General features: G+C 41.2%; 1 protein-coding gene across 1 annotated transcript in view; it reads right to left on the reverse strand.

Annotated features, from left to right (window-relative positions):
* LOC126195236 (uncharacterized) overlaps positions 1-26,026 on the reverse strand; it is a 233,811-nt gene that overhangs the window by 27,005 nt on the left and 180,780 nt on the right. Inside the window, exon 7 of the mRNA XM_049933762.1 lies at positions 10,705-10,837. Coding sequence (XP_049789719.1) covers positions 10,705-10,837 — 133 coding nt within the window. The remainder of the gene's footprint in view (positions 1-10,704; positions 10,838-26,026) is intronic.

Genomic DNA, 26,026 nt, shown 5'->3' on the forward strand with positions numbered 1-26,026 from the left:
GGGGGTGGAGGGAGGGAGTTTCAACTTGGCAGGTCTGACCATTTCCTAGTTAGTGCAGAGACATCAGACTCTTTCAGAATGAATCTCTTGTACAGACAGCCGCAAGGGCCTCAATCATTTTCCTCATGTGTGATAGCACAGCCGTGTATTTGTAAAGATGTTTTTAAGTATTCCACCTCAAATGTTTTTGACCCGTATCCACTTTATTATATCTCGCACGACTGGCTAATTTCAGTTTTACAGGCCATTTTCAAGGTGTTGATATGTCATACAATTATCCTATTAATAAACTGTGAATACAGCCAATTGGAAAGTGGGTATGTAACATGCAGGTTGCACAATGAAAACCAGAAAGTTTGCTATAAGCAGTAATAGTCTTCTTCATAACTAATGCCACATTATAGGACACAGTATATGAAGATGACTTAATACACGCAATAAATAGGCTTTTTGGCTTTAATTATAATGCTTATATATTATGTACTTGCTTCCTGATCAGCTACAGTCACAGTTTTGTAACAGGAAAATTGTACGATCAAACTGTACTCTTCCAAATTGTGAAAGAAATGAGTTGGTATACCAAAAGAACAGCAATGATCTAACAGACCTTGACTGACACCATTTCCAAAGTGAAATTCAGAGAAGAGATTTGAGATGCCTTCTAGATCTGGACTGGTATCTAGCAAGGAGACTGTCTCTTGGTTTCACATTTTGGTTTTATACTGAAGAAAATTATGCAAGAGTGCCACACAGTACTATGTAAATGCAGTTACAATGGGCTACAGGAGCCTAAATCTTGGCAGTTGACTGCTTAGCTTCCCTGCAATCTTTTCCGGTTCCCTACACAGAGCCACAAAATAAATCAATTGGCCCAAAATCCAAGTGGCCATGTTAGACCTTCAGACGTTCTTTGTTTTAAAAAAAAAAAAAAAAAAAAAAAAAAAAAAAAAAAAAAAAAAAAAAAAAAAAGAAGGAAGAGTTTACAACTGATATCAACGAGCATCCACAGAGTTAGATGCAGATCAAAATTTGTATTAAGTTGCTGTGTCTTTGACACTCATTTCACTGCACAAATTTATGTCTCTGACATTCTTCTGACAGTCACAAGTGCATCAAAGATGTAAATTTGTGCAGTGAAACAAGTGTCCAAGCCACAGCAACATAACAGAATACAGAATTTACAAGCGAACAGGAGAAAATGCACAGCTCAACTACATAAAAACTTGTCTGATACACAAAACAAGCTTGTCACAGCTAAGGAATAGGAAAATAGTACAGTGATGACAAGGTGTCCTAATTTAGACCGGTGGCTGATTTTGGTTGGCAGCCTTAGGACACATACAATGTAAAATAAAAGGAAAATAATAAAGATCCATCTGAGGATGCCACAACTGTGGTGAAACATGTATGGATGATAAAACAATAATTTGTGTACTTGCAAAAAGGTAGATCTATCCTTAATTCATTATCATTTTTCTGCAAGCACAGGAACTGAGCTCAAAACTCCAACATTATACCCATAAGCAGTAGTTTGACTGCAATTTTTAAACATCAGTAAATTATGTGTAATAATATACATATAATTAACACACTTTGAAATACTAAATATTTTAAAATTTGTGATTTATAAAACTCAATAAAATTAAAATTTCAATGTTAGGTTAAAAACAAAGAATTCCCTGACATTTTATGGAATTCCCCGAGAATTACAGGTTTCCAGAAGACTCACTACCCTGTAATTTAATACTTCAGAAGTAATTGAACCTTGCCATGAATGTAAAATATTTCCAATGACAATGGTTTACCTGAATTCTCACAGTGACTGATGTGTTTGCTTATACTTGTTGCTGCTATGGTCTTCAAGTGGAAAACTGGTCTATCTCGTACAAGCCTCTTTATCTCTGCAAAACTACAACTATCTACATCCATCTGATGTTTACTCACTCTCTACACATTTTAACTTCCCCATCCCCCTTACCTCCATCACTGCATTATTGATTATTCCATGATGGCTCTGGATGATTTATCAACCTGCCCTTCTTTTACTAAAGTTTTACCATGTTGTTGTTGTTGTTGTTGTTGTTGTGGTCTTCAGTCCTGAGACTGGTTTGATGCAGCTCTCCATGCTACTCTATCCTGTGCAATCTTCTTCATCTCCCAGTACCTACTGCAGCCTACATCCTTCTGAATCTGCTTACTGTATTCATCCTTGGTCTCCCTCTACGATTTTTACCCTCCACGCAGCCCTCCAATGCTAAATTTGTGATCCTTTGATGCCTCAAAACATGTCCTACCAACCGATCCCTTCTTCTAGTCAAGTTGTGCCACAAACTTCTCTTCTCCCCAATCCTATTCAATACCTCCTCATTAGTTACGTGATCTACCCATCTTATTTTCAGCATTCTTCTGTAGCACCACATTTCGAAAGCTTCTATTCTCTTCTTGTCCAAACTAGTTATCGTCCATGTTTCACTTCCATACATGGCTACACTCCATACAAATACTTTCAGAAACGACTTCCTGACACTTAAATCTATACTGGATGTTAACAAATTTCTCTTCTTCAGAAACGATTTCCTTGCCATTGCCAGTCTACATTTTATATCCTCTCTACTTCGACCATCATCAGTTATTTTGCTCCCCAAATAGCAAAACTCCTTTACTACTTTCAGTGTCTCATTTCCTAATCTAATTCCCTCAGCATTACCCGATTTAATTTGACTACATTCCATTATCCTCGTTTTGCTTTTGTTGATGTTCATCTTATATCCTCCTTTCAAGACACTGTCCATTCCGTTCAACTGCTCTTCCAAGTCCTTTGCTGTCTCTGACAGAATTACAATGTCATCGGCAAACCTCAAAGTTTTTACTTCTTCTCCATGAATTTTAATACCTACTCCAAATTTTTCTTTTGTTTCCTTTACTGCTTGCTCAATATACAGATTGAATAACATCGGGTAGAGGCTACAACCCTGTCTCACTCCTTTCCCAACCACTGGTTCCCTTTCATGCCCCTTGACTCATATAACTGCCATCTGGTTTCTGTACAAATTGTAAATAGCCTTTCGCTCCCTGTATTTTACCCCTGCCACCTTCAGAATGTGAAAGAGAGTATTCCAGTCAACATTGTCAAAGGCATTCTCTAAGTCTACAAATGCTAGAAACGTAGGTTTGCCTTTCGGTAATCTCTCTTCTAACATAAGTCATAAGGTTAGTATTGCCTCACGTGTTCCAACATTTCTACGGGATCCAAACTGATCTTCCCCGAGGTCCGCTTCTACCAGTTTTTCCATTTGTCTGTAAAGAATTCGCGTTAGTATTTTGCAGCTGTGACTTATTAAACTGATAGTTCGGTAATTTTCACATCTGTCAACACCTGCTTTCTTTGGGATTGTAATTATTATATTCTTCTTGAAGTCTGAGGGTATTTCGCCAGTCTCATGCATCTTGCCCACCAGATGGTAGAGTTTTGTTATGACTGGCTCTCCCAAGGCCATCAGTAGTTCTAATGGAATGTTGTCTACTCCCGGGGCCTTGTTTCGACTTAGGTCTTTCAGTGCTCTGTCAAAATCTTCACGCAGTATCTTATCTCCCATTTCGTCTTTGTCTACATCCTCTTCCATTTCCATAATATTGTCCTCAAGTACATCGCCCTTGTATAAACCCTCTATATACTCCTTCCACCTTTCTGCCTTCCATTCTTTGCTTAGAACTGGGTTGCCATCTGAGCTCTTGATATTCATGCAAGTGGTTCTCCTTTCTCCAAAGGTATCTTTAATTTTCCTGTAGGCAGTATCTATCTTACCCCTAGTGAGAGAAGCCTCTATATCTTTACATTTGTCCTCTAGCCATCCCTGCTTAGCCATTTTGCACTTCCTGTCGATCTCATTTCTGAGACGTTTGTATTCCTTTTTGCCTGCTTCATTCACTGCATTTTTATATTTTCTCCTTTCATCAATTAAATTCAATATTTCTTCTGTTACCCAAGGATTTCTATTAGCCCTCGTCTTTTTACCTACTTGATCGTCTGCTGCCTTCACTACTTCATCCCTCAGAGCTACCCATTCTTCTTCTACTGTATTTCTTTCCCCCATTCCTGTCAATTGTTCCCTTATGCTCTCCCTGAAACTCTCTACAACCTCTGGTTCTTTCAGTTTATCCAGGTCCCATCTCCTTAAATTCCCACCTTTTTGCAGTTTCTTCAGTTTCAATCTGCAGTTCATAATCAATAGATTGTGGTCAGAATCCACATCTGCCCCTGGAAATGTCTTACAATTTAAAACTTGGTTCTTAAATCTCTGTCTTACCATTATATAATCTATCTGATACCTTTTAGTATCTCCAGGATTCTCCCAGGTATACAACCTTCTTTTATGATTCTTGAACCAAGTGTTAGCTATGATAGTTTTACCATATATTTCCTTTTCTCCCCAGTTTGATTCAGTATTTCCATCCATTCCATTCAACATATCTTTGCAATATCTAATAGAATCACAATGTCACCAATGAACCTGCAAGTGTTCGCTTGAACAGTCCACAGGTGTACTACCAGTCCATAGTGTGCTGACGATTTGAGCTTCTGAGGGCAGGTGGCCATCTTAAATCCCCGTCCCCTGTGAGGCATTCTCTCTGTGGTCTGTGGTTGCCCGTCGGCAGTCACTGAGATGCTGGCGTCGGCGTCTGTGGTGGCGTCGCGCACCTGATGATGGCGACATGTCTGATCGCTGAAATATTGTGCCTGTTGGACACTATGGACTGGTAGTACACCTGTGGACTGTTCGAGCAAGAACGCTGAGAGAAACTGAAGAATCACCTCAAAGATTTTGTTTACTTTCCCCGAAGTTTGCTTTCCTTTACATAGTTCTCTTTGGTTCCCTTTGCTGCTTGCCTTATGCAGAGACTGAATAACATGAGAGAATACTGCCTCTTTCTCACATTCTTTGACTCTTAGAACTGCAGCCTGTTTTGCTGTACAATTTGTAGATAAACTTATGCTGTCAGTATTTTATCCCTACTACATTCAAAATTCCAAAGAGCATTTTCTACTCTACGTTGTCAAAAGCTTTCTGTAAATTTATGAGTCTGTAACACTTACATTAGGAGTAAGTTTATTTTAAGTAACTATGTATCTGCAATTTATGAAGTGTGCATTCTATGTTGTTTGAACTCGTTGATGTATGGCAAGAAAATTTAAGTTTTTTAATGTGGATATAAAAAAAGCAAAAGAATATGTTGAAATTTTACATTATTATAATATGGTTCATGATTAGGGCACTTGTATTTGTAACAAATAAATGGTTTAGGGAAGCCCCTCCACAACGAAAGTGGCATGGTGCAATGTAGAAGGTGGGCTCGGCGGTCGAACTGAGCGGATCCTTTGTGTGAACAGCATGCAGTGCGTGGCTAGCCTTAGCACAGTACGCCTTGATGGTGCTATGGCATGCAATTGGAAGCTGCATTAGAAGGGATTTGCCTCGGATGTGGATCTGGCTATTATTTGGTATTCACGGAATAATGGAATGGCTCTAATGTGTTGAAAATCCGATGCCAAGAAGAGATTTTATAGAGCATTCACACATCAAGAGCCGTGAGTACAGTTAGCCGCCATTTCACCTGCCACTAATCTTTGCCACTGCCTCACAGACTACATGCATGCAATTATGTAATGTATATTGGCATGGACCAGTTAATTTGTGTATTGTTTCAGTAATAATCACAAAAACATCAATTCATTTTCGAAACCATAACTTCATCCTGATCAGGAACCTAAGCAGGGTCCTCACCTAAGTGCTGCTAAAACCGAGTATCCTGATTTAAATGAGCAATTCTGGCATTCATGCATTTAAAAGAGATTTTTTGTCTAAAGTAAAAGAAGTAGCTAAAGTTGAAGTAAAATTTGGATGCTTTGTTTATGGACTACTCCAAGTGAAATTGTTAAGGTAGGAATTTTAAGTACAAAAATTTAAAGATCAATCAATAGGAAAGTGAAAACCTTAATTACTTAAAAGCTAAAACCATAAAAAAGAAGTTGTATACTCTTTTGCTAAAGAATCATTAGTTTTTTATAAAATGTAGTTTTGTAAGGTTACAGTGCAAGATTGTGTAAATATTACTGCCAAGAATACCTGCTTCACAGGTGATTAAATCTTTAATGAACTGATTTGTGGTAGTACTATTAGAAGTGAAGTTATGCACATTTTCAAAGATAGTGTAGTTTTGGTACACATCATGAATGTGTCCCTTTTGAAGTTAATTAAGCCCAGCGTTGCATTTTATTACCTTGCAAAGTAATTTAAGTGAATGATTATCTTTTAGAGATTTTACTTTTGCAACAATCAAAGAACCTTGGCTAGTGAAAATATACCAATTTATGGGTCCCCATCATATTGTTCTCCCATTAAGAAAAAAAAAAATGAACTATTACTGTTGCTAAGGAAAACTGCTATATGCAGAGGAGCTTAAACAGTGTATTTAAGATGTTATTATCTTTATTTGTGTTATTCATGTCCATCAAGATAGGAGCCCCTCATGTCCAAAATTAGTTCTGCACTTCATGCAGTGATGTTTCAGTCTGAATGATTGTGGTCATCGTTAGTAACTGCTGCTAAACACAGTACAGAGTGCACTGTGTCAGTTTGTATCCTCAAAGTAATTTCAATAACTAATATCCAATTTTCTCAAATATATATTTCCAAATTAATGTGCTTAATTAGGCTGGTGACTGTTCATTTTTCTTCATTCACTTATAATTTTACCACTTCCGTTTACTCCCAGGGTTAAGGCCCGTTTGGTTTTACTGTCAATTTCACAAAATTCGAAATTATAGTCTGATACCCTTTTCCATTAGACACATGCACAGTTGAACTTTGAAATCCTCTCAGAGGGTAACATTAGTTTATTTCACAGCACGTTAGTGTTATAAGTCCTATAAATGTGCAAATTCTTTCCTCAATACATCATCTACAGTAAAAATATCAAGCCCATATTCTCCCATTACTCTGACTTCTTCTCATGCCATATTTTTCTAATCACACATGATTATAAGATCATCTGCTCCCTTTACACACTGAAATATCTGTTCAATAACCTCATATAGTTTCACCCTCTCTTCATCTTCTGCTTGTAATGTCAAGATGTATTCCTGAACAATTGTTGGCATTGGCTCACTGTCAATTCTGATGACGACAACACTATCACTGAGCTGTTCACAGTAATTCACTCTCTGCCCTATCTTGCTATTTATCATTAATCCTCCTCCTGTTACACAATTTTCTAAGCTTTAGATATTACCCTGTACTTGCCTAACCTGAAATCTTTACTGTCTTTACATTTCACTTCACTGACCCTCACTATATCTAGATGGTGGCTTGCATTTCCTTTCTAGTTTTCCCACAACACTCAAACTTCTGAATTTTCACACACTGTCTTGTGGAATGTTACCCTTTTCCTAGGTTACTCAATTTTTTCACATGTTGAAGTCCCTCTTGGCAGTCTCCTGCTCGGCATCCAAATGGGGTACTAATCCATAATATTTTACCAATGAAGGGATCGTAATAACAGCTTTTCAATTACAGGTCCCAAATCTTGTGGATACCTATCATGTGTCTTTCATGTAGTAGTTTCCAGTGCCTTCTGCATCATCTTGCCATTGTGCCCACATTCTTCTGCTTTTTAGGGGAATTCCCCATTCCAAGGCTAAAATATTGCTCTTAAACTCTTTCCACTCCTCCGTCCTCTTTGACAAGGCCTACAGTCTTCTATGTAAAGTCTTTGGCCACCATCACGGCTGATTTTTATTCAAAATTTAAGCAGTGAATATGGTAAAACCCAAGACCCAAGATGTTTTGATGACTTGTTAGAGACATTACCCCTACACCACAGGTGCAGATTATATACACTATTTATGTTCCATAGGAGCTGTAGCATAGTGCACGCCAGCAAATGACATATTTTTAAGGAGTGTCTGGACTTGCTGCAGTGTGACATTAATTTTTATTTCTTTCACTTTCGCTACAGGTCCTCTGTGGATAATACTGCCATTACCATGCGACATGTATGTTATATACATAAATTGATGTACATGTAACATTGTTGGCAACCGCATTTTGACTGTCATTCTGTATCTATTGAAACAAGTTAGTAGTTAATTTGTTTTGACAGTAATTTGATATCTCTGGAGCTACCATGTATCATTTACAAAGTATAAGCATTGTTACACAGATGACATATACATTATTTAATTTATGTGTCACCTGCACAACAGTGCTTACACTTTCTAAATGTGTGAAAAAGAAGTTCCAAAACAGTCAGATTACTATTGCAACAAATTACTACTAACTTGTTTCAACAGATGTAGAATGATGGTTAAAATACAGCTGCGAACAATGTTATATTTATGTTGATCATCAAAAGGAAGGTATTTTTCGATGCGACAGACTCTTCTCACGAAATTACAATCACCAACTTTCTCATCCGAATGCAAAAATATTTGTTGACACCGATCTACATAGGGAGGAATGATCACCATGATAAAATAAGGGAAATCAGAGCTCGTATGGAAAGATATAGGTGTTCATTCTTTCCACGCAATATATGAGATTGGAATAATAGAAAATTGTGAAGGTGGTTCGATGAACCCTCTGCCAGGCATTTGAATGTGGTTTGCAGAGTATCCATGCAGATGTAGATGTTGATGTGGATGCAGTTTCATCGCCTTTCATTTCTCTTGCACAATTACACATGAAAGATGACATGTAAGAGCTCAAATGTCAAAGAAACTGAAGAATTACTACACCTTTGTATTTTTAAAGAATTATATTGATACAAATGACTATGTTTCCTTACAGATACCAAAATTAAGACTATGGGGATGACACTCATAATAATGGCATGGCTGGCCTGCAAATACATCGCCAATAATTTTATGGGCGAGCTTTCTTGCAGTTTTCTTTCAATCATGTGTGTGTTATGCTTCCCATGCAAATGGAATGCTCAGTGGAGGGCAATGTTCAAGTACTGGTTACTAGATGGTGCAGGTATATTTGAGCAAGATACAGCTTAACCAACAATGAAACTGTTCATTAGTTATCTGAAGACATTGAAAAAGTCAACTCTGAAGATCACAGACTACGTATAAGCAGGATTTCTGGCAGTTTAGGAAATAACATTTGCAACCAAATTGTTAGTATTTTTATTTATATTCCAGCTGAAAGTGTTTCAAGTATGAAATTCTATAGCAATTTTACTTACTAGTGTGACTTTTTGTGAAATACTCAGGAGAGGAGTGGGGTCATCAAGAGACTTCAAGACAAGCAGTGGTATTATACCTTTGTATATCACATCTAAAGAGTGCATATGAATAAGAGTGAGGATGAGAATGCTGTGCTGTAGCGATGACCTTGTGGAAGGCTAGATGACTACAAGTGACAGGCACTGCAGTGTTTTTGGGGTAATCAGCTTCCAAATATCACTGTCATAATCCAGAAACTCGTCAGGTAACTCAAGAGCAGTTTTAAACAATGGAAAATCCAGGCTGGAATAATGACAATATTATGAAAAGGATAGCTGTTAATTGCCATATAGCGGAGATGATGAGTCACAGGTAGGCACAACAAAAAGACTGTCAAATGAAGCTTTCGGTCAAACAGGCCTTCATTAGAACACACACACACACACACACACACACACACACACACACACACGTTTCTGCAATTGCTATACATAAGACCAATGGTATGTTTCATTATTAAATATTTATTTGTAAAATAAGCATGCTGGATTCTGAAAAATTCTTTGCATGTACCTTTGTCCATCTTTTCCAGCTTTCAAAAACAATGACACACAGAAATTGTGTTATGAAAGTACAAATTAATTCAAGATCAATGCTGTGTGCACCAAAGTTATATAGTCTACACTTTTCATTAATGTAAATGTTATTACTATAAACTTTGTAGGTGTTACAATAGCTTATAATATGGCAAAAACAGACCCTTTTTTTGCATAAATTTGCAACTTACAGCTCAGTGCTCAAGTGTTTTCAAGCCTCAGATGTTATATGCTACCTGTCACAACTTGATAAATGCAACATCAATCCAAACTGCAAGACAGTTACAGAAAATAAATAAAAATGTTACGCAGAAATGACAATATATTTCCAAATAAAGGGAGACAGTCACACAAGGTAGTACAATAAAAACAATATTTAGTCTCTCTTACGCCTATTATAAAATTACAACTTACAAGTAAAGACCTACAGAATAAATATTGAGCAAAGTTTGCCAAATATACTGTACATTTTTGAACATTCTTTCCAGTTAAAGGTGGTATATTCAGCTTGACAGAACATTTAACATGGGTTATAACTCAGTTCTCATTTACTCAGATCATATCAAGTTAAACTTGTCCAAAAGCCTTCCTCCTCATCTGTGACTTCTTTTGCATTTAAGAAAACCAAACATTATTGGACAAGTTCTACATTATCAGAGACAAAAGGTACTTAATGTGGTTCGTACAGAACACCAGCAAATTTACCATTTCTAACTTGACTACCTTATCATGTCACATATGTAAGTTTTTTCCTCAAAAATATCTCAACATGTAGAGAAAAGGTGGCAAATTACTTGTGGTTAAAAAGTTGGACTATCACAACAAAGCAAGAAGAATTTGGAAAAGACTGATGATTGTCAAACATAAATATATTTTTACCTTGTAAACATGACACATCTTCAGTGTGTGGCTCCTTACTACAGTAGTATAGTCTTTCAAATACTGAATCCATGTTTCTTTGTCTGATATTTCCTCTCTCTTTCCATCTTGCTTCACTCATATGAATTGCTGGCTGAAAATCCACAAAACAAAAAGCTGATTATGAAAACTATGTGTAGTTTATGAATACAAAGTAATTAATGCGGAAGAAAATCTTGGAATCTAGACTGGCAAGCTTTCGAAGCTGTGAAGGAAAAGGACAGGAGAGGTCTAGGAAAAGGGGTAGATTTTGGGAAAGTCACCCAGAACCGCAGGCCAAGAGAGACTTACCATATGGGATGAGAAGGAAAGACTGATTATTGGGGACTGCATAGGACTAGATGTGAAAACCTGAGCGCTTAAAAATGGAAGACAAGGTAATATGCAGATGGAGATTACTACTTAAACATCATGCACGAGTTAATAAGAGTGAAAAGCTAAGTGCATTGTACATAACAGAGGTGGGAAGGGAATGGTGAAAAACAGACGTGTAAGACAATGAAAGATGTAGAACACTAAAATGAAGTGAAGCAAAGAGTAGTTACAGTGAAGAAATGCTGAGACGGAAGAAATTAACATAAATTAAGGCCAGGTGGGTGGCGAGAACCAAGGACATGTTGTAGTGCTAGTTCCCACCTGCGGAGTTCTGAGAAACTGATGCCTGGGGGGAAGAGTCCAGATGGCGCCTGTGATGAAACAGGTGCTGAGATCATGAATGTCATCATGTAGAGAATACTCTGCAACAGGATGTTGCAAGTTGCCAATATATACCCTCTGCCTATGCCCATTCATCCTAATTTATAATTTGGTGGTAGTCATGCTGGTGTAGAAGACCGAATAGTGTTTGCGTAACAGCTGGTATATGACATGTTGTTTCACAGGTGGCTCTCCCTCTGATAGTATATGTTTTGCCAGTTATGCGGGTAGGAGCCATAGGGTAGGGCGACAGGTGCAGGAGCATAGGGTCTGACAAAAATATTGCGGAGATTGAGAGGGTCACGGAAAGCTACTCTAGGTGTGGTGGGCAAAATTTCAGACAGAATGGATCTCATTTCAGGGCATGATTTTAGGAAGTCATGGCACTGTCGAAATAGCTGATTAACACATTCCAGATCAGGATAATACTAAGTACCCAAAGGTGTGCTATGAAGTTCTTTTTTGGAGGGATCAGCAATACTGGGATTGGATATGGTGGCCAGGGAAACATGCTTTTTAAGTAGGCAGGTGGGGTAATGCAGTGAAAGCTAACGTGAGAATGGTGGTATATTGCTGTAAAGAGTTTGCATCCCAACAAATACGTCTGCTCGTGTGCCAAGACTGTATAGGAGGAAACATGTGACATGGAAAGGATAGCAACTGCCAAATGTAAGTAGTGTTGTTTGTTGGTAGGTTTAATGTGGACGAAAGTGTGTAGCTGGCCTTCAGTGAGAACAAGATCAACATCAAGGAAAGTGGCATGGGGTTCTCAATAGGACCAGGTGAAATTTAATTGGGAGAACGCATCCAGACATTTTAGGAATTTTAGCAGGTCAGCCTCACCATGAGTCCATTTGGTAAATATGTCATCAATGTATCTACACCAAATCAGGGGCTGAAGATTTACAGATCCCAGTAAAGCCCCCTCCAAGTGACCCATGAAAAGGTTGCATAGGAAGGAACCATCCTGGTTCCCATGGCCGTACCCCTTATCTGTTTGTATGTCTGCCCCTTAAAGGTGAGTAGTTGCTGGTAGGTATAAAGTTGATTAAGGTGAGTAGGAAGGATGTCATAGGTCTGGAATCAGGTGGGCGGTGACTGAGGAAATGTTCAGCAGCAGACAGACAATGTACGTGAGGGATGTTGGTATAGAGGGAGGTGGCATCAATGGTGACAAGTACGGTGTGTGGTGGAAGTAAGACGGGCATAGATTTCAGATGATCTAGGAAATGGTTGGTATCTTTGATGTAGGAGGGGCGTCTTTGTACTATGGGTTGCAGGTGTTGATCAACTAAGGCAGATACACATTTGGTGGGCGCTTTGAAGCCAGCAACTATAGGACAGCCAGGAAGATTGTGTTTGTGGATCTCAGGAAGAAGGTAAAAGGTGGAAGCGTGTGGTTTGGATGGGGTGAGAAGTTCTGTGGATTGAGGTGACAATCCTTGTGAGGGGCCTGAGGTTTTAAGGAGGGACTGCAGGTCAGTTTGAATCACAGGGATGGGATCTTGATGGCAGATGCTGTATGTAGAGGTGTCAGACAATGGGCATAAACCTTCACTAACATACTCCTTTCAGTCAAGTACTACAGTGGTAGATCCTTCGTCTGCTGGGAGGATAATGATGGAGTCATCAGCTTTTTTGGAACGTACAGCCTGGAGTTCTGCAGGTAACATGTTAGGGTCATGTTGTAGAGACCCGAAGAAGGGTTGTGAAGCAATGCTAGATGTTAGGAGTTCTTGGGAGGCTAGTAATGGATGACTTTGAGGTAGTCCTGGTACTGCTGAGCCCTCCAAAGAACAACTTCGGAGCACACCATTGACAGGGCCATGACTTCCTAAAATCATGCCCTGAAATGAGTTCCATTCCGTCTGAAATTTTGCCCACCACGCCAAGAATAGCTTTCCGTTGCCCTCCCAATATCCGCAATATTCTTGTCAGACCCTATGCCCTTTCTGCACCCATCTCCCTACACTGTGGCTCCTGCCCCTGTGACCATCCTCGCTGCAAGAATTACCGTATGCAACCTCCTACCACCACAACAGCCCTATAACTGGCAAAACATATACTATCAGAGGGAGAGCCACCTGCGAAACAACACCTCATATATCATCTGTTATGTAAACACTGTTTGGCCTTCTACATTGGCGTGACTACCACCAAATCATCAATTAGGAAGAATGGGAACAGGAAGAGGATGTATATTGGCAACTCACAGTATCCTGTTGCAGAGCATGGTCTACAACATGACAATAGTGACCTTAGCACCTGTTTCACCACACGCACCATTTTGACTCTTCCCCAGACACCAGTTTCTCAGAACTCTGCTGGTGGGAACTAGCACTACAACACGTCCTTGGTTCTCGCCACCCACCTGGCCTTAATTTATGTTAATTTCTTCCATCTCAGCATTTCTTCATTGGAACTACTCTTTGCTTCACTCCGTTGTCTTACATGTCTACTTTTCACCAGCCCCCTACCACCTCCGTTATGTACAATACATTTAGCTTTTCACTCTTATTAACTCCTGAATTATGTTTAGGCAGTAATTTCTGTCTGCATATAATCCTGACTTCCACCTTTAAGCTCTAAGGTTTTCAAATCTCATCCAATGAAGTCCCAAACAATCAGTCTTTCCTTCTCATCCCGTACAGTAAGTCTCCCCTGACCCGTGGTTCTGGGTGATTTTCCCAAAATCTGCCCTTTTTCCTAGAGCTCTTGAGCCCTTTTCCTTCATCCCTCTTCCTTCTCCTTCAACCCTTCTGTCTGAAGAAGGAGCCACTGGCTCTGAAAGCTTGCCAGTTTAAACCCTTTCTTTATGTGTGTGTTCTGCCATGGTGAGTAGATTTTTTATTTATCCAATTAAATAATTTTGTCAATAATTGATCATTTTCATTGTTATGTTAGAAAATCTTGAAAGATACACACCTGTTATGGAAAACAGATATATTAGAAGAATACTACCACTGATTTTATTTATTTATATACTTTTTCATTATTTCATGGTAGTGGCATTCTTGGCAAACTGAGATGGTGAAAGGAAAAATTGTCTATTTTATTATTTTTACAAAGCATTCATGACAGGAGAGCACTGTAGATCAGCCACTGTAATGTCAATGAGATGTAAAAAAATATCTATGGGAGACTATACTGCATTTTAAATGAAAATATGCAGAAATATAAATACAGAATATATAGAAATTTTAAAGGAAACGTGTACTATTGGTTAAAGCGTTCAACATCACAGTATCGATTCTTCCTCATGTATTACATGCAACATTTTTCACAAACATATTTTAAAGATTAAAAAGATTTGAATACTGAGGTCCAAAGGAACTAATGGATGTTTAAATAAGATGATAAAACAGATATTAGGCAACATATTCTTGCAACAAATTTACAAATGTTTATATTTAAATGTTCTCCATGACAAAGAAATATTATCTCTCATTATTTATTATCAGGTACTGTATTGCATTGTAGTGATTCTCTTATCTGTATAAGCATCTAATTCATCAGATATTGGACGAACCAAGCAGCACATGATGGAGATGCAACTGTACAGCTAAAAATGAGATGATGACAGGTACAATGCATTACTCTTAAAATACAAATGTCTATTTATAGATATTAAATAGCTTAAGGGTGGAAACCTGTGTGACTTTTCTGAAACCTACACGTTTTCCTAGACCTCTCCAGTCCTTTTCCTTCTCATCTCACTTAATTGAGTGCTTCACATAAACACACATCACACTTAGGTGTCTGAAAACTGCACCAGTGATACAATACTGTATTGTACTGAACTGTGAAAAAAAGTTTATTTAAACAAGAGGAAAAGAAATAGTCAACAACATATAAGAAATTTCATAAGATTATCACAGATAAACAACTGAAAACATGAAATAGTGAAGGAAGCAGAGAATTAAATGTTCATCTATCAAAGCTATCCATTCGTCTTCCATTGTACTCCTTTTCCACATTTCAGTCAGTTGTTGGCTAGTATTCCTTTTGAAACTCTCAATGAGCACTGTTTCTTTCATTTATCCAGGTTCCATCTTGTTAATTTCCTCCGTTTTAATATGTAGTTCATAATCAATTAATTATGTTCAGAATCCACTACCGGCTTGGAAATGTTTTTCAGTAAGTATTTTAGAAATGGGAAAATAGATGAAAAAGGGCATCAACATGGTACATCGGTTAACAATGCAGAGTATACAAACATTTGCAGACTAATAAGAAAACAACAGGTAGGAAGGGAGGGTTGGGGTGCTGCGGGAGAGAGCAAATAAGTGAGGAGTTGGTATAGGAGGTGTGGTGATATAGGAGGAAGCAACGGGGTCCCTCTCATCCTATGGTCTCAAGTGATCTGCCCTTTCTTTTTAACCTTCCTTAATCCATCACTCTCCCCTGCCAAAGGCAGGTACAATTACTTCCAAAATCATGGATAGTGTATACATGTATACTATTATACATGCACAGGTTTTGATGTTGCTGAGCAACGGTCATACAATAATATTTCAATGAACACACCATCTGTACTGTTGCTTATATAATTAAAACCTAGGTTTTGACCTTTTATGCCATTTTAAAGTGACTGAGTTTATGTTATTAACATATAATCTGTGATCAAAAGTATCCGGACACCCCCAAAAACATACATTTTTCATATTAGGTGCATTGTCATTGTACTGCCACCTACTGACAGGTAATCCGTATCAGCAACCTCAGTGGTCATTAGACATCGCGAGAGAGCAGAATGGGGTGCTCCACAAAACTCATGGACTTCGAATGTGGTCAGGTGATTGGGTGTCACTGTGTCATACATGTGTACGTGTCATTTCCACTCTCCTAAATATCCGTAGGACCACTGTTTCTGATGTGATAGTGAACTGGAAACGTGAAGGGATGCATACAGCACAAAAGGGTACAGGTCGACGTCATTTGTTGACTGACAGATTGTACTGACAGTTGAAAAGGGTCGCAATGTGTAATAGGCAGACGTCTATCCAGACCATCACACAGGAATTCCAAACTGCATCAGGATTCACTGCAAGTGCTATGACAGTTAGGTGGGAGGTGAGAAAACTTTGATTTCATGGTATAGCGGCTGCTCATAAGCCACACATCATGATGGTAAATGCTTGCCAAACGATGCCTCGCTTGGTGTAAGAGGCATAAACATTGGTTTGAGCAGTGGAAAAACATTGTGTGGAGTGACGAATCAAGGTACACAATATGGTGATCCGATGGCAGGGTGTGGGTATGGCGAATGCCCACTGAACGTCATCTACCAGCGTGTATAGTGCCAACATTAAAATTCAGAGGCGGTGGTGTTATGGTAGGGTCATGTTTTGCATAGAGGAGGTTTGCACCCCTTGTTGTTTAGCATGGCACTATCACAGCAGAGGCCTACATTGATATTTTAAGCACCTTCTTGCTTCTCACTGTTGAAGAGCGATTTGGGGATGGCGATTGCACTTTCAACATGATTGAGCACCCGTTCATAATGCACGGCCTGTGGCGTAGTGGTTCCATGACCATACCATACCTGTAATGGACTGGCCTGCACAGGGTCCTGACCGATTCCTTTATAACACCTTTGGGATGTTTTGGAAAACCAACTTCGTGCCAGGTCTCACCGACTGACATCAATACCTCTCCTCAGTGAAGCACTCCTCGAAGAATGGGCTGCCATTCCCCAAGAAACCTTCCACCACCTTACTGAACGTATGCCTGTGAGAGTGGAAGCTATCATCACGGCTAAGGGTGGGCAAACACTGATGGAGGGCACCATGAACTTTTAAGACATGTTCAGCCAGGTGTCCAGGTACTTTTGATCACAGTCTATACTGCAGGACATCCAAAATTGCAGCAATGGGATGTCCTGCAATATATTTTAATGACAAACTCAGTATAAAAGGTTCAAACCTAGGTCACAATTAAATAAACAATCCAGTGAAATGGTGGTGTATCATTTAAATATTATACATACATATTCTGTACTGACATTTCACCATCTGAGAGTAAGTACCAGTCACTAGTTTCACAAGTTTTTGAAGCACCTTATTTGCTTTCTATGTCTGTGCAGCTAGTTGCAGTTTGGAGGTTAGACAAAGGGGGCAGGGGGTGGAGGAGGGGTGCACGTGTGGAACAGAATGCTGTGTAATGGTGGGGTGGGAACAGGGAAGGGGATATGTGCGTGAATGACAATGACTGACTAAGGTCGAGGCCAGAAGGGTTATAGAAACATACGATGTGTTGGAGGCAGAATTCCCACCTGCACAATTCAGAAAATTGGCAGGAATGATCCAGATGGCACAGGCTGAGAAAGCAGTCATTAAAATGAAGAACATTGTGTTGGGCATTGTGCTCAGCAACTGTGTGGCCCAGCTGTTTCTTGGCCACAGTTTGTCGGTAGTCATTCACGGGAACAGACAGCTTGTCGGTTGTCGGGTCCACGTAGAACTGAGCACAGTGGTTCCAGTGTAGCTTACAGATCACACGACAGGTTTCACAGGTAGCCCTGTCTTTGACGGGATAGGTGACACTCGCAACCAGACTTGCGACCAGATTGGAGAAGGTGGTGGTGGTGGTGGTGGTGGAAGGATGTACGGGACAGGTCTCGAATATAGGTCTGTTACAGGGATACGAGCCACGAGGCAAGGACTCGGGAACAGCGGTCGAGTAGGGAAGGACGAGGATATTGGGTAGGTTCAGTGGGTGGCCGAATGCTGCTATGGGCAGGATGGGGAGGATAGTGGGTAGGAAGTTCCTCATTTGAGGCATCATGAGAAGTAGTCGAAACCCTGGCAGAGAATGTGCAGTTGCTCCAGTGTCAAGGGGGGAGTGCTCCTCTGTGGCCAGACAGTGGAAGTTTGGGAAGTGGATGGCAGCTGGAGAGCTAAGGTCTACTGGCACAGGCTGTCACCACAACACCGGTCGGCAGAGGTGTTGTGCGGAGATCGACAGCAGGCACTGGATCGAGCGGGTCTATCACGAGGGGTGTCAGAGACGCACCGACGAGTAGCACACCACCGACACCCTCTTGATAGCAAGTATTTGGACAACCACTGCTGACCAGAGGGACTCACTGACTCACTCGTGTTTGGCGTGTGTCATTTCAACTGTGAAGCGGGTATAGTTATCGCAGGCCGTGACTGTTCGTAGTGGCCAGAATTGTGACTATAGTGAGATTACTGATACTGTCTGCAAGAGGACTATTTCTGAAGAGCTTGTACCACAAAACATGGACTCTCCTTTAGTTCAATATCCAGTGCATGTAAATAAACAACCATATTAATCCGTGTGTGCATTTGTGTTACGGTACAAGCTGCCCATTACAGTTCCCTGGATTTGTTTGCAAGTGATGCCGTGAAAGGAGAAGCAATTGCGGGTGAGGATGTAATGGGTCTTGGTGACCAGGAAGGAGGTTTTAGGATTGGAATCTGTTGGGAATTGGGAAAAGTAGAGTTCAACAGCAGGCACACCCTGGGCATTAGGCATTACAGTGCAAAGGGAGACGGCACGAATAGCTGTGAACAGACCATTGTGTGGTAAACGAACAGGAACTGTGGAGATTCAGTGGTGGAAATGGTTGGTATCTTTTAAATAGGATGGTACATTGTGGGCGATAGGCGGAAGGTGCTGGTCTGTGAAAGGAGAGGTTCCTTCAGTGGGGGCACAGTAACAGGCCACAATGGAGTGTTCTGTGTGGTCGGATTTATGGGCTTTAGGAAGCACGCAGAAGGTAGGTGTGCGAGGAGGGGGGAGGGAGGGGGGTTTTGGTATGTGTGAGGAGAGACAGAGACACTGGAGAGAGGTTCTGGAATGGGCCTAACAATTTGAAGAGGGGCTGGAGATCCTGCTGGATTGCTGGAATGGGGTCAACGTGGCAGGATTTGTAGTGGATGGATCTGACAGCTGGCAGAATCCTTCTGCCAGGTAATGCTTGCAGTTCAAAACAACAGTGGTGGTGGAGCCTTTGTCAGCAGGTAGGATAATAAGGCTGCACTCAGTTTTTTTGTGGTGGATTTCCATTTGTTCTGTGGATGTAAGGGTAGCTTGCATGTTGATAAATTTGGGGAATGATGATGATGCAAGGTTCAGGGCTAAGAGACCTTGACTCACCATCATCCCACAAATCCCTTGACATGCAAACTAACCTTACGTCTGGTGAAAGAACCAAACATCCACTACCTAAAATCTGACCCCAACCTTATTATCCTACCAGCTTACAATAGCTCCACCACTGTTGTTTTTAAGTGCAAGGACTCTGCCAGCTATCAGATTCATCCACCTATAGACCCTGCCACAGTGATATCAGTCCAAAAATCCAGCAGGATCTCACACTTTACTCAAATGCTTAGGCCCACTCCAGAACCACTCTCTGGAGTCCATTTCTCCCTTCACCCCTACCATTACCTGCATGCCTACCTTCTACATGCTTACCACGTAAGTCCATAGACCCAACCACCCCATTGTGGTCGGTTACTGTGGCCCCACTAAGAGAATCTCTGCTCTTGTAGATCAACACCTTCACCCTATTACCCACAAGCTAACAGCCTATTTAAAAGACACCAGCCATTTTCTCCACCAACTTTCCAGTCCCTGTTCCTTTACCACATGGTGCCCTGGTTGTCACTACTGACACCACCTACCTTTACACTAACATCCCTAATGCCCATAGCCTAACTGCTAACGAACACTACCTTTCCCAGAACCCGATGGATTCCAAACCTACAAACTCCTTCTTGGTCACCAGGACCAACTACATCCTTAACAGCAATTATTTTTCATTTGCAGCAATCAACTACAAACAAAGCCAGGGTACTGCAATGGGCAGCTGGATGGCACCATCCTATGCCAACTTATTCATGGTCCATCATAACTCAGAATCCCAAATCCCTGATCTGGTTCAGATTCACTGATGACTTTTTCGTGATCTGGACTCATGGTGAGGGTATCCGATCCACATTCCTCCAGAACCTCAACACCTTCTCTCCCATTCACTTCACCTGATCCTCTCAACCCAACAAGACACCTCCTCAGTGTTGACGTTGATCTCAAAGATGGCTACAACAGTACCACTGCATATAAAAAAAAACCCACCAAAACACCAGCTATACCTCCACTTCGACAGCTGTCACACATTCCATACCAAGAAGTCCCTTCCATATAGCCTATCCCCCTGTGGCCTTCACATTTGTAGTGGAGAGCAGTCCCTCTTTAAATATACCAAGGGTCTCACTGAGGCCTTCACAGACTGTAATTACCCTTCCAACCAAGTAAAGAGACAGACCTCCCACGCCTCATCTCTTCAGTCACCACCCACCTCCCAAAGCACCACGTCCAGCCACAGAGGTGCATTCCCCTCTTGACACAGTACCACCCCAGACTGGAGTAACTGCATGTTCTTTGTCAGGGTTTCAACTACCATTCATGGTGCCCTGAAATGAGGAATTTCCTATTCACTATTATCCCAACTATCCCACAGTGGTATTCTGCTGCCTACCCAATATCCTCGTCCTTCCCTACGCAATCCCTGTTCCCAACCACTTGCTTCATGGCTCATGTCCCTGTAGCAGACCTAGATTCAAGACCTGTCCCATACATCCTCCCACCAGCACCTTTTCCAGTCTGGTCACATGCATCATCTACCCCATCAAAGACAGGGATACCTGTGAAACCTGTCATATCATTGATAAGGTACGCTGCAATTATTGTGCTTCTTTCTACATGGACACAATAACCGACAAGCTGTCTGTCAGCATGAATGGCCACTGACAAACTGTGGTCACGAAACAGCTGGACTGCCCGGTTGCTGAGTACGCTGTCCAACACGATGTTCTTAATTTTAATGACTGCTTCACAGCCTTTGCCATCTAGGTCCTTCAGCCAACACCAGATTTTCTGAAATATCTCTCTGCAATATATCCTATGTTTCTATAACCCCCTGGCTTCAATCTTTGTTAGTCATTGTCCTTCACTTGCATATCCTCTTCCCAGTTGCCACCCCACTATTCCCCAAGCACACCCACAGGGTTTTTACTTCTCTCATTCCCCCGCTCCACCCTCCATCTAACCTCCAAACTGCTCCTACTGGCCCTACCCTCTCTCCATCTCGCTTCTGTACACTCTCACAAGCAGTACTTCGCTATAAACCACTGTGACCCTGTTATTCCTGCCCACCCCAGGCTCGTCCTTACCTGCACCATCCAGACTGCTTCTCTCATCATGTGCGATTGCTTGCAGTCTGGCCTCGGCAGCCAGAGACAGTGGTCATGTGTGAGCTGTTCTTGCATGAATGTGTGTGTGTGTGTGTGTGTATTTTAACGTCTCTGCTGTATAGTGAGTAGCAGTCTACCCTTTTCTAATATTATGTAAATAATACATCGGAATGGACAGTGTCTTGAAAGGAGGGTATAAGATGAACATCAACAAAAGCAAAACGAGGATAATGGAATGTAGATGAATTAAGTCGGGTGATGCTGAGGGAATTATATTAGGAAATGAGACACAAAGTAGTAAAGGAGTTTTGCTATTTGGGGAGCAAAATAACTGATGTGGTCGAAGTAGAGAGGATATAAAATGTAGACTGGCAATGGCAAGGAAAGCGTTTCTGAAGAAGAAAAATTTGTTAACATCGAGTATAGATTTAAATGTCAGGAAGTCGTTTCTGAAAGTATTTGTAAGGAGTGTAGCCATGTATGGAAGTGAAACGTGGACAATAAATAGTTTAGACAAAAAGAGAATAGAAGCTTTCGAAATGTGGTGCTACAGAAGAGTGCTGAAGATTAGATGGGTAGATTACATAACTAATGAGGAGGTGTTGAATAGAATTGGGGAGAAGAGGAGCTTGTGGCACAACTTGACTAGAACAAGGGATCGGTTGGTAGGACGTGTTCTGAGACATCGAGGGATCACCAATTTAGTATTGGAGGGCAGTGTGGAGGGTAAAAATCGTAGAGGGAGACCAAGAGATGAATACACTATGCAGATTCAGAAGGATGTAGGTTGCAGTAGATACTGGGAAATGAAGAAGCTTGCACAGGATAGAGTAGCATGGAGAGCTGCATCAAACCAGTCTCAGGACTGAAGACAACAACAACAACAACAACAACGTCTTGAATTTGTGGGAATAATTTCCTACAAAATTACAGAAATTTTAAAGTGTACAGAACGTGTTTCTATACAAATAACAAACACTTGTTGCAATTACTCTCCAAATCAAATCACTGTGATAATTCGGACAACCCTCAATGCCCAAAAAAACTCCTGAGAGAACTACATCTACTTTAATGTTGTTCAGACCACGAGGAAAAATTTTCACGAGATTCACAGACTAGACACACTGCCCGAGGGAAACAGAGAGAGTCTTGCTAACAAAATCATTTTGTTGTATTTTTGAGGTCACATAACCAGTACAGTAACTAGCTTCAACTCCTTGTGTAGTCATCACCAGACAATACAGATCCCATTAAAGTACTTTCAATTGCAATTTCAATGCAGTACTACTATGTCATCTTACAATGACTCCTGTCTTAGTCAAAACTGGTTATGTTTTCAACTATATGACGTGAGACTCAAAAATAAATTAATGGGACAAGAATCTCGTAGCATCTATTGAAACCACCAACAAAAACAAAATTGACTCAAAGTTGCCACCAACTGAAACCGAAGATTTCACACTAGACATTTTTAAACCACAAACTGTTCCAGTCTTGCAAATCCTACCGTGTCAGAGGTACAATCAGATATGAAAACAGTTGAGTACTACTCTGATTTGACTAGAGCTCCTGCACTCACTCTCTCATTCTCACACACACTTCAGGGGTGTGGGTCATGTCATGGTATAAAATAATGCGAGACAAAGAGATTGTAGAAACTTAATCAATGTCTGCACTAACAATAAACTATCACTGTAATGCTTAATGCTATTCACTCTTATGCCACCTAAATTGGTTCACACAGATTACTAAGAAAATTGCTACTTTGGATACAGGTACTGCTCCTGAGTTTTTCTATATACTGTACCTGCTGTTTATCTTCTACTAATAGCTAAATAATTACTTGATTACAGTAGTATATTTCAAAGGAAACACTTTTACCTCTATAAATACTAAGTTTCATCTAAGTTCCATCTACAATGCAAGGTGATCATAATTAATGGTTGGTTGGTTTAAAAGAGGGGGGAAGGCACCAAACAAAGAGGTCATCGGTCCCTTATTCCTAATAAAACAATGCCACAAGTGTTACAATAAAACAGAAAAGACATATAACACAAAACGGAAAGAAAGAAAAAAAAAAAAAACAAAAAAACACAAGAATGAAGGAAAGACAAGGAACACTAAAAGGAACAAAAGAGGACAAGAAAACATAGACACACTAGAAACAGAAGAGAGTAAACAAGAAAGCAGATTACAGTGGCTGGACAACCATGAGAATAAAAAGGAGAAGCCAGCCACTCTGCAACACATTAAAACTACCACCCTAAAAGAACTCGGGTGGAGGACACAGAGGGACAAAGGACATGTGCTAAAACTTAGATCATATGATAAAACCCACCCTCACGAATACAACTTAAGACTAAATCAGCCAATGAGGCATTGTCAGACAAAATGAGTGGCAACGAGTCCGATAACCTAATATTTCGTCGCTGGGCGGTCAAAGTGGGACAATGCACCAGAATATGGGCTACTGTCAACCGGGCACCACACCGACACTGAGGCTGGTCTAGACGGCCCAAGAGGTAACCGTGGGTCACCTAAGCATGGCTAATGAGGAGCCGGCAGAGGACAACCGATTCCCTGCAAGAGGCCCGTATGGAAGACTCAAACACGTTCATAGTATCCTTAATGACAACAGTTTGTTGTGTGCACTGTTATGCCATTCAGTCTCCCAAAACCAAAAAACCCTACAGCGTAAGTCAGGACGCAGGACAGGTTCAGAGATGCCCGTCTCCAGAAGCGGTTTCCACATAGCCTGTTTGGCCAGCCTGTCGACAAGTTCGTTGCCTGGGATGCCGACGTATCCTGGGGTCCACACAAACACCAGCGAAAGACGGGACCGGTCCAGAGCATAGATGGACTACTGGATGGACGCCACCAAAGGATGGCGAGGGTAGTACTGGTCGATGGCTTGTAGGCTGCTCAAGGAGTCAGTACACACAACAAACGATTCCTTGGGGCATGAACAGATGTGCTCAAGAGCACGAGATATAGCCACCAGCTCAGCAGTGAAAACACTGCAGCCATCGGGCAAGTAATGCTGTTCAATATGTCCTCCATGGACATATTTGAAGCTGACTTGAGAATCAGCCATCGAGCCGTTGGTGTAAACCACTTTGTGGCCTCGGTACTTGTCAAGAATCGAGAGGAAGTGACAGCAGAGAGCCACAGGGTTAACTGAGTCTTTAGGGCCATGTGAAAGGTCCAGGTTGGCTGGTTGGTTGCAGAAGGGACCAAACTACATGGTCATCAGTCCCTTCGACGTTAGATTAACTAAACCGATAAAATCCCACATTAGGAGGGCGCAAGTACAATGTCAATATAATGAGAAACTAAGGGAAGGAAGGGAAAGGGCGGAAGAAGATGTGAGGGAAAGCAAGTGCCTAATGACAGGGGTGGGAAGGAAGAAGCACAGGAGACAAGAGAACTGCTTAAGACATAACAGACCCTGTAATGAAAGGAGTGGGAAGGCAGAGGCCGGGTGAACCACCAAGCCCAGTTGAAGCCAATCCAGCGTGCCGAAGGGGGGGAGCAAGAGGGCCTGCCATCCCCTCCACTCACCAATGAGGTAGAAGGTCCCTCCCTTAAATAAAGTGATAAAAACCTCCATCACGAATAAAACGTAAAATGAGATCTGCCGCTGAGGCATTGTCAGCCAACAGCAGGGGTAGTGATTCTGGAAAGCTAAAATCCGTCGTCGGGTGGCTAAGTTGGGGCAGTCCAATAATATGTGAACCACAGTAAACATCAATCCACAACGACAGAGAGGGGGGTTCTCACGATGGAGGAGATAAACGTGAGTCAAAAAAGTAGGGTCGATGCGGAGCTGGCAGAGGATGTCAGAGGCCTTATGAGAGGCCCGTACGGAGGACCGCCAAGGAATTGTAGAATCCTTAATTGCCCTGAGCTTGTTCGGCGAAGAAAGAGTGCTTCATTCTGCATCCCAAAAGCCCAAAAACTGATGACGTAATGCCGAGTGAAGCTCTATTTCCAGAATGCCAATAGCTAATTTAGCCAGTTGATCGGCAAGTTCATTGCCAGGAATCCCAACATGGCCTGGGGTCCAAATGAAAACTACCGAGTATCCACGTTGAGCGAGGAGAGAAAGGGAGTCCTGGATAGCCATGACCAACAGGTGGCGAGGGAAGCACTGGCCGACAGCATGCAAATCCCTCAATGAGTCACTACAGATAGTGAAGGATAGTCCTGAGCAGGAGAGGATATGGTCCAGTGCGTGCGAGATGACTACCAATTCTGCAGTAAAAACACTACAGCCATCTGGCACGGAATGAAGTTCCGTGCGTCACGCATAGGTGTAAGCAAAACCAGTGCGGCCAGCAACCATGGAGCCATCAGTATAGATC

This window comes from Schistocerca nitens, chromosome 7 (assembly GCF_023898315.1).
Source record: "Schistocerca nitens isolate TAMUIC-IGC-003100 chromosome 7, iqSchNite1.1, whole genome shotgun sequence".
NCBI lineage: Eukaryota > Metazoa > Arthropoda > Insecta > Orthoptera > Acrididae > Schistocerca > Schistocerca nitens.